Raw genomic sequence first — 14,736 nt, forward strand, 5'->3', positions numbered from 1 at the left:
AGCAATACCTCACATATACCATTCAACATGATGTGTGTAGTGACCAATGCTTAATAATCTACTAACCATCCACACGCCGTATTATTGATCAATACCCCACATATAATTGCCAAACGCTTTATGTTGTGATCAAAACCACACACTATGCCATCAACACGAAATGTAGAGCAATAAACACCCACATATACTATCCAACACGCCTTGTGTAGTGACAATTACCCACATATACAATCCAACACACCATGTGTAGTGACCAAGACTAAATCATATGTTATCCATCACCTGCATTATGCCATCGACACGCATTGTGTAGCAATCACAAACAAAATAAGTCATCTACTATCCAACATCTCACATTACACTATCTTCAAGACATGTGTAGCGACCAATACCACATACACATTACCATCCACACGCTATCTTAAGTGGTCAATATTCAGTCATCTGCTACTCAACACCCCAACATTATACAATCAAAACGACGACGTGAAATGACCTGCTGTCTAATGCCTATTCGTGTGTATCGGAGATTTATAAATAAAACATTACCTATACCTTAGATCATGTTCGTGGTGTGAGTAATTTTTCATATGTTTCACTGATTTTATTAATAGCTTGAATAAAAGTAGTACTAAATGTCTGTAACTATCCTAGCCTCCAGCGGAGATTATACAGATATTTAAACCTTCTGTTTGTTTGTAGGCATAGTGTGCATACCCTTCCCATTTTTACCGATACACAGAAAATTACTTCTTTTTTTTTCTCCGTCCTATTTTCTGTCTATAGAAGACTATGTTAAATTAGTTTAAATTACCGTTTCAATCTCATCAATAAAATATTACTTTCTCTCTGTCAAGCTTTCGTTTGGCACAACAAAAATGATATACAGAGCAACATCATCACCCTAAAATTAAAACTAAATATTGACAATGAAAGTTAAGACATGAAAATTAAAGAAATAAAATTGAAAATGAGTTCGAAAAATGATCAATTGAGAATTAAAATTTTTAATTAAGTTTTTAAAGGCGGAAAATTTAAAAGAAAAGTAAGTTTTAAAACCATAACTCAAAATTATGGATTGAAAATTAAAAATAAAAATCCAAATTTGAACTGGAAAATGAAAAATGACATTGTGAGGGACAGAGTGACTAGTTTCGTAGAACACAACATGCGCTGCCATCAAGACGGCCGCATAAGCTGCACACAGCATTGTCGTGGGATTCGGCTGAGAAGGACGCAATTTACTCAACAATGGAAATTAGGCCTAATGCAGAATCTCAGATAGGAGCGGAGATAAGCTGCATCTTGAACTCATGCTAGTGGCTGAGAATATAGTCTGCAAATATTTTAAGAAGCTGAGCGTCACTCCTCCACGTTTTAAAGCACTTGTTGACAGTGGGGCCAAAAAATCTAATGGGGCATCTCTTGGTAGTGGCGGCGGTGCCATGCAAAACTCCAAATTTCAAACTATATGTCCATAGCCACCTTCACGTACTGGCTATAAGATACGGGGAATTATTGGGGGAGGGCAGAGAAAATATGCCCTAGCGTTTCAGCCAATGCGTCTGTTCTCGACCGAATTTTTTTATAGCCCGGTATAAACAGGGAGCTAATTAAAAGATCGAGTCCATCGCAAACTGTGGAGACACTAGATGTTTACAATAACAATTTTTAGGTGTCGTAGTATAACCATTCGCTAAAGAGTGTACTGGTTGTTTTGTTATTGATGACTTTGTGTTTTTGACAATGTTCTTTGTCACGGATTTGGTTATGGTTGGGTCTGGTATATACGCATCTCCAGGACTGACAATGTTAACCGCAATATAGATAGTTCACAACCTTATAATTCAAACACGTAGGCAATATCGTATAAGAGCAATGGCTTATAATTTGTCTACGATTCTTTATAAGTCCTAAAAGCGGTTAAATACATAATTACAAATGCATTTTTTGCCACTCGTTACGGAGAATAATATGATAGAAAAGGAGTGCATGGGATAGGCCTTATGCTGGCAGAGCAATAAAGATGTTGTCCAGGCGACTACAATGAACACGCTGGAGGCAACAGACCACACAGCTGATTATGAATTCCAACCTGCAGTCAGTTTTTGAGGAGTACTGAGCAAGTCTAGTCCTTTGCGCGGACAATTACCGGTTTGTTTTTTTTCTTCAATTTCGTCCATGGCGACAGAAGCGTCGGAAAGGTGTGCCCCCTGCTCTGAAAACCTTATATCGAACTTGTCATACTCGTCGAGGATGAGCTTGAATTCTTCCTTGGAGACAGTGCGGTCGTTTAATACATCAAACAAGTGGTCGAGGATCGTATTTAGCTCAACTTCGGCCAATACGTGTATCTAATGGTGTTTTATGACCTTTACTCCTCGTCGATATCAAAATTAGTAAAATGTATTAATAATTCGTATTTCTTGTCTGTGTCTGACTGTTCATCCGTGGATTTATTTTGCCTTTAGAGAGATTTCTAATTTCGAAGGCCAAAAATGGTTATAGTGGCTGCGGATCCGGTTGGCTGTGCGTTGACGTTTAAACCATCACACCTAATAGTATCTCTAGCTGCAAACATAGATACAAAGCTAGGTGTAATGCTTTCGTACGAAAAGCTAGTCGGAACAGCAGGACTGCCATTATGTGCCATTAAGACCCCGTTAACACGGATGGAAAGTGATCTCCACGATTCACCACCTCGATGCCAGTAGAGGTTAATGATGTAAAAACCAGCACATCGGACGGTGATAGTGTTGTTGCTGTTGTTTATTGCAAAACCACCAATGTTTTGAAAATCCACCAACGTACGTGTCGGCCGCTAAGCACAAGGCCTTTAAGGCGGCGCTAGTGCCTGTGCTGGACCTGCTAGCAAGCTCAAGGCTGGGAAGACCTGCTTTTCAGGAGCCGATTGCCATAAGCTCTCGCATTGTCGCCTTATGGAAAGTTAGGACCTTGCGGACTCATACTGTGTAATCGCTTATTTTAAGTGTCATATTACACTTCAGTATATTACTATTTTTATTTCATTTTTGGGGGGTCTTAAACACGTATGGTAGAGTTCATTGACACGGCCTTCACTTAATCGGCAGGAATGTTTGTTTCCAAAGGTGTACGTGTGTCAGCGTAGGCTGCACCACCCACAGGAATCACCTGTAGCAACAATATATTTGTTTTGTTAATCCGATTAAGGTGAACAAAAGGCAGTGTTACGCTGATGAATGCCAGTGGATTTGTTGCTATGAATGTGCGATCTTTCAAAAAGGATGAGTATAACGGATGAAAGATCTGCCTTTGTCAAACTTAAAAGTTTTGAGTTAGCGAGTCTTCAACTCCAAAAGTATACTAGGGACATCCGTCAGAGGACTGGTAGTTAGTTGGGTTGGGTTAAGAAACGTGAATCGAATGCGGCCGATTGCCGAGTTATAGTCCACAGTCATTTCATAGTTTTCGCATAGGAGGCACGAGATATCTTTTCATGTCACCTGTATTGTGAATATTACCAACTCTTTTTATTAGTAAATGTGGTTTTGGTCAGTAGATAAGTGGGTGATTGTCAGTCCAATTGAGTATTGGTTGGTAAGTGCCGTTTTAACATTACATTTTCCGTTGACCCCACACAGACCCAAAAGTGAAATTCACCATGTGACTATAGGGTCATTTTCTTTCACAAAAAGAATAGCCTGAATGTTAAATTCCCATTGAGGATATATGGTAAATTTGGAGACAAAGGGTCATTATTCCGAGATGGCGGCCTTAATGTTTATGCCTAATGAGGTCATATGGTCATTTTTGAGATCATATACTCGTCTATAACTACTATTGTTTTCACAGGTCACAATTAGAGTGTTTATGTAGGTCTCGTTATATCTTTACTTTCAGTTTAAAAGCCTAGGTTCACAACCTGTCAGTCACTATAAAAGATATATTTAGCATAATTGACTCTAATTGGTTCCGTAAGTTAGCTTAGCAGATGTGAATAGACAAACATTTATTGGTCAGTAAAGTTGGTGTAGAGAATAGCAGGATAAGTATCCGTTTTAAGTACATGTGATCTATGTGATGTTAAGTTTTATCCACCAATGACTCTGTCCTGCATTTTCAGTGCCTAACAGCGGATCTAATCTCGATAGAGCAACTTTCCTCTACGACACCTATATTCAGACTGAAGAAAATGGTAACTGGTGCCCATTCCCTTTTATAGTGGAGTCTCAGCCTTTAATGAATACATTTTGGCCTCAATATCTGGACGCAAAAACAAAAGTCACATAGAAGTATAAAATATTTAAATTGTTTTCATGTTGATTGTTCTATTGGTTTTCGTCTGTGACTGATGTCCTGGAAACTCTACAAACGGTATCAAACAAATTCTGTCTTGGGTAATATTGTACAGACCAAACATGTTCTCCGACAATCACAATCTCTAGTGGATTCAATGCCACTTCAGTGCTATTTGCAATATGATTTGCTCTCTCTCTCTCTCTCTCTCTCTCTCGATCGATCGATCGATCGATCGATTGATCGATCGATCGATGGATGATCGATCGACTGTACACCATGAAAATCTATTTCAGACTGACATTACTGAAAATAACAGTTCTTACACCTGAACATATGATTTTTTTTTATCTCGTTTCTGTGTTAATCGAGATATGGTTCCATTGGAATTGGTGATTTCTGAAAGAATATGGTTTTATAGGTCTTAAACATGTTTAGTATTTATTATCGATTTACTTGATGGCGACTGTATTATGTTAAAACGCTACTATTGTAATAAAACTACTTACTACTGCTTCCGCTCCCTTCGAATTTAAGTCCGCGGGTAGCGTCTTTTTATGAAAACCAGCTGGTCGTGTCCAGTGCTGGAAACATGGTAATGACTCCTCTGCACCATCTATAGGATGTAAATAATCATTGCGATACCATTCCTCAGCATCAAGTACGTGTACAGCAATGTCTTGATATCTACTTTAATTTAGATACAGTTTTCTTTTATTGTGTGTTTTTCCAAATGATATAATAAATACAGCGGCCGTGTATGTATGTATGTATGTGTATGTATATATATATATATATATATATATATATATATATATATATATATATCTGTGTGTGTGTGTGTGTGTACAAAGAGAAAATATAAATATATTGGCGCAGATTTTGATACACGGGTAAGAAGATGACTCAGTCTAGGGAAAATGGATATATAAACCAAAATATATGTATTATTTTGCAATTCTGATTATGGGTGAAGGTAAGTAAATATTGTATAAACACCGAACACAGTAGAAAACTTGACATCTCTCTGTGGAGGAATGATAAGCGATACAAATCAGTATAAAAACTAACTACCCACATGTGGTACATACATATAACACTTACAAAGGTGTGAAATTCGAGAGTCCAACATTGTCTCAGTAAAGTTATCGTACTATAGTGTGTCTCATCAAAGTTATCGTACCATATGTATCTCATCAAAGTTATCGTACAATATGTATCTCATCAAAATTATCGTCCAATATGTATCTCATCAAAGTTATCGTAGCAATATGTGTCTCATCAAAGTTATCTTACTATATGTATCTCATCAACGTTATCGTACAATGTGACACGAATGCTGCTTCGAAAGGATTCATAGTTTCAAGCCAAGGAAATAATGTTAAAATTAAATGATTTGATTAATTAAAAGTTAAGTCAATAGATAATAATTGCTTAGCGATCGTCTTGTTTGGCTTCACATTGTCGTTTCAGTGTGGTTAACAAAGAATCCCACACATCGGTGATGAACTCTTCTGCTTTCTCCAACGGTACTTCGGACTTGAAATCTTTAAACTTCATTGTGTACGTGTAAGCCCTAGTTCTAAATTTCCTGGAGGAGCGCTTTTCCGTCTCTAGAATATGGTGGTACTTTTCAGGGGCTATTGGTGGTGAACTTTGGATGGGTGTAGACTCTCTGGGTCTGGATTCTGGCTCACTTTTGTCAGCTTTAAAATCGATGGCATTAATTTAAGCTAAGACTTCAGCTACTGTGCGAGGCGATAAATCACGTTTTTGTCTCTTACTTTCATATTTTTTTCCACGAAATGATGCAATCGTTTCATCTTGACTGCAAAAAGTCAAATGACTACATTTTAAACCCAATGGGTTCCTATATCCATGTCAGACCTGTTTCTTCCCTATATAAAGGGTCAATGTCTTCCCTCCCAGTATTCATTTTACTCTCAAACAGACCAGAACGATGGAAGTAGTGAAGTGGGTCACCCTAGCGACAATGGGAATTAGCATTACAGAGACCCCTGGGTCACTCTAGCGACAATGGAAATTTAACATGGGGAAAAATCGTGGGTCACTCTAGCGACAAGGGGAATTTAACATGGGAATAAATCGTGGGTCACTCTAGCGACAAGGGGAATTTAACATGGGAATAAATCGTGGCTCACTCTAGCGACAAGGGGAATTTAACATGGGAATAAATCGTGGGACTGTCTAGCGTCAAGGGGAATTTAACATATGGAAATTGAACATGGTGGGTCTGTATAGCGTCAAGGGGAATTGAACATGGTGGGATTGTCTAGGGACAATGATGGTAGAGGGTCAAACACAACAGAGACAGAAACATACATACACTAGTACAAGCGTGAGATTTATATATAAAGCATTACCAAGACCTGAAATCTTGCTGGGGTGTTCAAAAATTTGCATAATTGTAATGATGCTATAAATAGCTATAATCAAGGAAATGCTCAACGACAAAATGGATGTGACTAAAAGTAACGCTAAAATGACGAAATTGTCCCAGAATTTAAAGGAAAATAAACATATCCCCGAAAATTAAGTTACAATGGTTTAGACTAAAATGGATAAAATTAGTAACTACTTACAATATCAACTTCTGTGACGATCGTGGATAAATACCTATGTATCTATAATCAGCTGAAATTCCTATGAAATCCCACTATCTATTTATAGCTCCAACTTGTGGGTTATTCCTTTGGAAAATCCCACTATCTTTTTATAGCCTCAGCTTGAGTGACGTTCCTGTTTATGAATTCTAGTATATATGTATAGCTACAAAATGTGGAAATCCCCAAGTCGATATTTATAGTCTCAAAATTTCCAGCGTCCGTGACGTCACTGTACTGAACACTAGGGGATAAATGGCAACAGTGTTGCAAGTGGCTGACCTGAATACGCGCTACTGTAGGTAGGTAGGTAGAGTGTATCTGATAGGGATAAAGTGAGTTTTATAGGGACAAACAGAGACCAATACACACACACACGCAACATACGCGCGCAGACACACACACACACACACAGAGGGAAGAGGAAAAAACAAACCCCAAATATACTATCAACACAGAGGGGAGATAATACAACCCCCAAATAAACTATCCACACAAACGTACGCGAACGCATACAAACCCCAAATATACTATCCACACAAGGTCGCTAACGCATACAAACCCCAAATATACTATCCACACTCGGGAGGAAGAAAAACAAAACAACCAAATATACGAGCTACACAACGTACGCTAACACACACACACACACACACACACACACACGCACACCACAGAGGGAAGAAGAAAACCATTATACACTATCCACACGGAGTGAAGAAATAACCCTTTATATATATACTATCAACAGAGAGTGAAGAAAATAACCCATTATATTCCATCAACACAGAGTGAAAAAGAAAAAGTTTTTTGAAAGCACCTAAGCCCTCACCTGCAATGACCAACTCTGCCAAACACCTACACCCCACCCCCACCCCCACTCCCAACACTACAAAACCCATTTAACCCGTGATTTTATGGCATCAGTGTGTGCTTTAGGAAACATCAAGACACAAAATGATGGATGAATAGACTGACTATTGTTTACGGACTTGCATGCCTAAAGAGCGTGCGTGAAGGAAAACATCCTTCCATTTCAATTCTAACTAAAACATGATCCAGAGGGATAGAGAGAGGTGAAAGAGCACAATTTCATAAAGTGTGAGTAAAAACAAAACACGCCATCCTTATTATACAATGTCAAGACCAAGAGACACTTACGTTTTCTTTCTGGTCTATTCTCTTTTAGAAGGTAGTATGAAATTTCACATCAGGGCCAACGCATCGGCTCACATTGTCAATTTTTCCATTTCCATGTCTTTACTGGCACAAGTTCTTCATCATCTTCAATTTCTTCTTCTTCTGAATCCCTCTTCTCTGTTTCGTCTTGTTTCTGTTTCTTCTCTTTTCTCGTAGGGCACTCTGAATTCCAGTGTCCTTTCTCCTGACAACGATATTAGGTATCTTGACTTTTGTCTCTCTTTCTTAGACGAAGCAGGTATTCTGGAGACAAATACCCATTTACCTTTGCAGATATAGCAAACTTCATTAGCACACACTTTCGTATGACTCTCATCAAATCAACGACCAAAAGAGTAAGTTTTGTTGCCACTTTCGCATGTGAATTATGCTTTCGTATGACTTTTAGCAAATATTTGACCAGCAGGTCGATCTGTGCTGACTCTTCCATCTTCTTGATCGTTTGAGAGTGGAATGAATACTCTGACGCTAAGACACTCTCCTTATATACAGGGACCTGCTGCGTATGAAACCTAGTCAAATGTAATTTTGCAATAAGATGAAACGATTTCATTGAGGAAGTAAAAGGCAATGATGTACCGTATCGCCTCACACAAAACCTGAAGTGTTAGCTCAGATCCGTGTCAGCGATTTCGAAGACGACATAACTGAGCTTTCATCAATGCTCTCCAATTATGCCACAAAACCACGAGTCCTGATTCACCCCAAAAGAAATTTCGTTCGGTCCATAAAAAATAGTATCACATCTGAGAAACGCAAAAATGAACTTCCAGAAAACTGAGAACGACGGCTTACACCTACAACGTGAAATGTATGAGTTCAAGTAGTGCGTAAAACTTAGTCAAATTAAATTTTTTATAGTCAAGACGAAACGATTTCTTTTCGAAGAAGAAAGCAGACACCAAGCGACAATGGCGATCTGTGTCACACAACACTTTTCAAAATGTATATGATCAGAGGTTTGTTCTAGCGATCTGCACGGTTAAATTAAATGTTGATGTATTTTGTAATAAGACGGACACAATTTCCATGGGATCGCCCATGGAACCATTGTTCGTGCATTAGTTTAATTTTTTAAAATATTTTTTATATATAAATCGCCTATAGGATAGACCCAGTAAAGCATGGCCATTCTCGTCACTGTGTGAATAGCTACTCAAGTCAATTCGAAGTGAACGCGGTAAGAAAATAAGTATAGCCAATGAAATGGCTTACAACGGGTGATGCATTGTTTTGTTCTCGGACTGTGTGGCATAATAATCCCTATGTTCTTGCGTTGTTACCATTACAGTACAGACAGACTGAAATGTGAACTTACAAGCCCTCTTTGTGTGTGTTGTACCATTTCTTCTTACCACATCAAAATACTGAGCGTCACAGTATTGGTTCGCGTTTTCAAGCTGACCATTTTTTTTTTATATCTCACTTAAACATTTTAACATAAACACTCACACTCACATCGGTAGAGTCAGAACAGATGTGTTACAGTATTGAGGGGCATGTTATCTTTTTTTTCAAACTAATAAATTTGGGGTTTGTATGAAGTAAAGAACCGAAAGTACAGTGAAACTCAAGGATGATGACCCAATCTGTCTGTCTATTGATGCGTGTATTTACTTAAGAAGAAATATGACCTCTAAAACACAAAGAGATACGGCAAGCATGATTAGAATGAACATAACGATGTTTTCCTTCCCGCCCGTGTAAGTTAGAGCTTCAATCCTCTTTGAAGACAAACTTGGTCTCCTTTTGTAGGGCTTGAAATAATAAAAAACCTGAAAAAATCTTAAGCACTTTGCTATAGATAATTTCATCAACAGACTAAACAACATAAATACCGTTACAACACTAGAAAGCCTTAAATCTTCTATCAAAAAGAAATGCATCAAAAAATTAAAGATTAACGATAACTAACCAATGAAACCGAATTTAACAAAGGCAGTGACATGTGAAGAAATGCCTCTCACTTTGGAAAGGTAGGCGAATGTACTCTGTCATGCACCATCAACTTGAAAAAAAAAATATAAACAGAGAGAAACCTGAATTCAAAATTCAGTTGTTTTTTTCTTCAAAATTGTTTCGTTTCTTTTTTCTTTTTTTGGAACAAATCTAAGCACTAATATAGAGTGGAAAAGGGAAAATGCACATACAAGCTTTGATATTTCTGAAAAAATGAGGGGATATTCCTAACGTTCATAACCACCTATGGACTTGGACTTGTCTGTGACTTATCCACAAAACAAGATGTACATATTTCTGGTCAAGCTGCAAGTGTGTGCGTGTTTTTGAAAATGGTAAAAATTGGATATACAATTTTCTCGTGACACTTATAAAGTGAAGAGTCTGTGCAAGTGTCAAAAGCCAAAGTCATATAAGTTTTGTATTTTGTACGGCTTGTAAAGATTTCCACTTTAGAAAATGTGAAGTATCACAAGTTATTATCACAAACAGAAGTGGAACATAGGGGCTTGCAAGAAAGAAAATAACCCAGACAGTTGGTGTCATCAAGAGTGCTAGAGACGGTACCCGAACTTGCTTGCTTGCTTACTTGAATTAAAGTGATTTTCGCTCTAATGGAGCACATATCACTGGTTTAATAACGCACCGCGTGATTTTTAATTACTCCTGGGGAAGGAAAGAGAGCCTCATCTCCCAGGCTTTTATGTACTCACAGACTACTTTTAAATTTAGCCACTCAGGTGTAGGACTAACTAGTCCTTAACAACCTGACTGAAAGGCTTTAAACATGAGTGGGAATAGTCTCACCACACACTCATTTTTCTGTCCGAGCGTGGTAAAGGAGGCAAAAAGGTGCTCAAAAAGACAGCCATGGGTGTTAAGTACTCAACAAAACGCTAGCCCGTACTTATTTCAAATCAAGTCCCGTTTTTGCTAATGGACAATAAAAAGTACCAATAATGTGTTAACCACTTGTGCAATTAGTTCAAATCTAACGAGTCTGTTAAATTTCCTACTTCCTAACATATCTATCTAATATTAGTACTTAGTGTACATAAAAATAGCCATACTGATCTTATTTAAATTATTATGTCTAAGAGACATATACCAGTTTGGTCACTGTTAGGTTTAAAAAGTTAAGTTTGTTGCGGTGTTCCAATGGGTCAAGTTTGTTTCGAGAATAGTTTAGTCAAGGAGGGATACCAAGCCAAATATGGTTCCCTAGTTAATAAAAAGCAATCTTTTGGAGCCCTAAAAAAGGCTGTTTTTTTCTGTTTGAAGGTAACACGTCTCTCTTTTGCTTTCACGTTCTTTCCCGCACTCCTAGTTTCATGATTCTTGATATCAGGAAATGCGTAGCCATGATGGGCGGCAATGTAAGCAGCGGCTTCTACCAGTTGACTGAGGGGGTATCCAGTGTAGGTTTGTCTGTAGAATTGGGGAAGAACTCTGACCCTAATCCCCATTGAGAAGGTCTTGGTTTAAAGGTGTCTAGAGATTTGTAGGCAACGTATTGTATGGCTCTAATAAACTACCCTGCTTTGTTGACGTCATACAATGCTTGATCTAGTCCCATTTCGGTGTACTTCTCAACGAGTGTCAGCGTCCCCCTCCTCCTCCTGAACCGCCTCAATTTCCTCTTCTGGTTCTGATACTAATTCTTTAGTTGAGGTAGATAGTTTCAAATCCGCTGCTATGGTGTCTGTCGCTGTTATTGTTGTTGTGGTTGTTCTTTCAGCTGAGATTGCCTGTAGTATCGGAGTGAGAAAAGAATGTTGTTGTTGTTGTAGGGTTTAACGCCATTTTTCAGCACGCGATAGGCTATACATGGCGGCCAGTATTAATGGTGGAGGAAGAACCCGGGAAAAACCCGGAAAGAACCACCGACCCACGAGAAGCTACTGGCAAGCTTTCTCACATACCCACATTGGCCGAATCCGAGACTCGAACCCACGCAGACAAAGGTGAGATGACAGTGATCCGTAACGGAGAGCGCTTTAGACCACTCGGCCACTCGGGGCCCCAGAAAAGAACGTAGTGCCTCCGATAATTACATTTGAGTTTGCCATACCGTTTGTCTAACATAATTGGCCCTTTGTTTTGCCACCACTCTTTCCGGGGCAGGTTGATTGTTAGGTATAGTCGGATGTTGACTAGATGTTATTTGTGTTCTCGAGGTGGGTGGAGTGCTAACTGGCTAGGTCTGCATTTCTTGCTCCCGCTACTGTTGCGTATATTTCTTCCCTCCACACCGAGTTCTGGGCCTAATTCTTTTAATTTCGTTGTACCCGAACTTACATTATCCATATTATCACCAACAAAAAAAAAAAAAAAAACGCACAAACCTAAAAGAAACACTCACTCACTTTTTTACAGAACATTACTATTTTTAAAATTTTGATAAGCGACGGAAACGAAGGACTTAGAGTCGCACTTTCTAACCAAGATAAAGAAATCATGTGCTGATAGACTCACTTCTGTATTTTTTCTTCTAACTGACTAACATATCATAGGCAATGGAATGTTATTTCTTTTCGAGAGTATGGGGTAGCCCTGAATTTTTTTTTGGAACTTGAAGCTATGGCGGTCGCTTAGGTTATAAGATGGCGACCTCCTCTGACGACAGGCTTTCTCACAGGACAAGGTCTGCTTCTTCGGAAAAGAGAAGAAGAACTCTTTGGTGTCGATACAACTGTTGACAAAGCCTCTGTCAGGTTCATGCTGCTGCTGTTGCTGCTCTCTCTGCTGTTTATGAAGTCTGTACTTCTCCATCCATTCTTCTTTCTCCTTCTTGAATTCCTCCTTGAAGAGCTCTTCTTTCAGGTCTTCAGTGACTTTTAGCATTCTCACATTTTCTATCTCTTCTGGCTTCGGTATCAGACTGTGCCTGACCCTATGCAAATTCACGTAGGCTTCGTTTAGCTTAGCTAGTTTGGAGCACATCTTCGTAGGAGGATGAGTTAACAATGGATGGGCAGACTGGAAATTTCCCCGGTTCTTAAAGTCAAAGCGCGGACGTGAAGGAAAACATTACTACACGGTTTTCTAGCCGGAACGTTCAAATAGTGTTATGGGAGGGATAGAGAAAAGTCAAAGAGCATGAATCAACATTCCTATAGTCAAACAAACCACAAAGGCATTTTTTTCTTCAAAACACAACATTTTTTTTATTCATACTAACAAACAACTGTAACATTTTTTTTAACAATAATCCAACACTATAACATCAAACATTTTTTTTCTAATCACAAACATTTTTCAATTCACACTCTACTTTAAACAGGGCTGACAACGTTGTGAATGAAATTGTGATTGTATAATAAGGATGGCGTGTTTTGTTTTTACTCACACTTTATGAAATTGTGCTCTTTCACCTCTCTCTATCCCTCTGGATCATGTTTTAGTTAGAATTGAAATGGAAGGATGTTTTCCTTCACGCACGCTCTTTAGGCATGCAAGTCCGTAAACAATAGTCAGTCTATTCATCCATCATTTTGTGTCTTGATGTTTCCTAAAGCACACACTGATGCCATAAAATCACGGGTTAAATGGGTTTTGTAGTGTTGGGAGTGGGGGTGGGGGTGGGGTGTAGGTGTTTGGTAGAGTTGGTCATTGCAGGTGAGGGCTTAGGTGCTTTCAAAAAACTTTTTCTTCTTCACTCTGTGTTGATGGAATATAATGGGTTATTTTCTTCACTCTCTGTTGATAGTATATATATAAAGGGTTATTTCTTCACTCCGTGTGGATAGTGTATAATGGTTTTCTTCTTCCCTCTGTAGTGTGCGTGTGTGTGTGTGTGTGTGTGTGTGTGTGTGTGTGTGTGTTAGCGTACGTTGTGTAGATCGTATATTTGGTTGCTTTTTTTTCTTCCTCCCGAGTGTGGATAGTATATTTGGGGTTTGTATGCGTTCGCGTACGTTTGTGTGGATAGTTTATTTGGGGTTTGTATTATCTCCCCTCTGTGTTGATAGTATATTTGGGGTTTGTTTTTTCCTCTTCCCTCTGTGTGTGTGTGTGTGTGTGTGTGTGTGTGTGTGTGTGTGTGTCTGCGCGCGTATGTTGCGTGTGTGTGTGTGTGTGTGTGTGTATTGGTCTCTGTTTGTCCCTATAAAACTCACTTTATCCCTATCAGATACACTCTACCTACCTACCTACAGTAGCGTGTATTCAGGTCAGCCACTTGCAACACTGTTGCCATTTATCCCCTAGTGTTCAGTACAGTGACGTCACGGACGCTGGAAATTTTGAGACTATAAATATCGACTTGGGGATTTCCACATTTTGTAGCTATACATATATACTAGAATTCATAAACAGGAACGTCACTCAAGCTGAGGCTATAAAAAGATAGTGGGATTTTCCAAAGGAATAACCCACAAGTTGGAGCTATAAATAGATAGTGGGATTTCATAGGAATTTCAGCTGATTATAGATACATAGGTATTTATCCACGATCGTCACAGAAGTTGATATTGTAAGTAGTTACTAATTTTATCCATTTTAGTCTAAACCATTGTAACTTAATTTTCGGGGATATGTTTAGAAATACCGCGGTATACTGGGGTACAAAATTTGTCGTGCTACCCAGATATAGTTGAAGGTAAGGAAAAACAAAAATAAAATCAAACATAACTGATGTTGTATAAACGCTGTATACGAAATAGCAACAGAAATA

The 14,736-nt window shown here is 38.6% G+C and overlaps 1 protein-coding gene across 1 annotated transcript in view; it reads right to left on the bottom strand.

Moving 5' to 3' along the window:
* The window catches only part of LOC149798374 (heat shock 70 kDa protein 12A-like), a 45,254-nt gene that overhangs the window by 25,396 nt on the left and 5,122 nt on the right, over positions 1–14,736 (bottom strand). The window contains exon 3 of the mRNA XM_089963534.1: positions 4,788–4,894. Within this exon, the coding sequence (XP_089819660.1) occupies positions 4,788–4,894 (107 nt within the window). The remainder of the gene's footprint in view (positions 1–4,787; positions 4,895–14,736) is intronic.

The sequence above is a fragment of the Sinohyriopsis cumingii genome, chromosome 6 (genome assembly GCF_028554795.1).
Source record: "Sinohyriopsis cumingii isolate HCF-2022 chromosome 6, ASM2855479v2, whole genome shotgun sequence".
NCBI lineage: Eukaryota > Metazoa > Mollusca > Bivalvia > Unionida > Unionidae > Sinohyriopsis > Sinohyriopsis cumingii.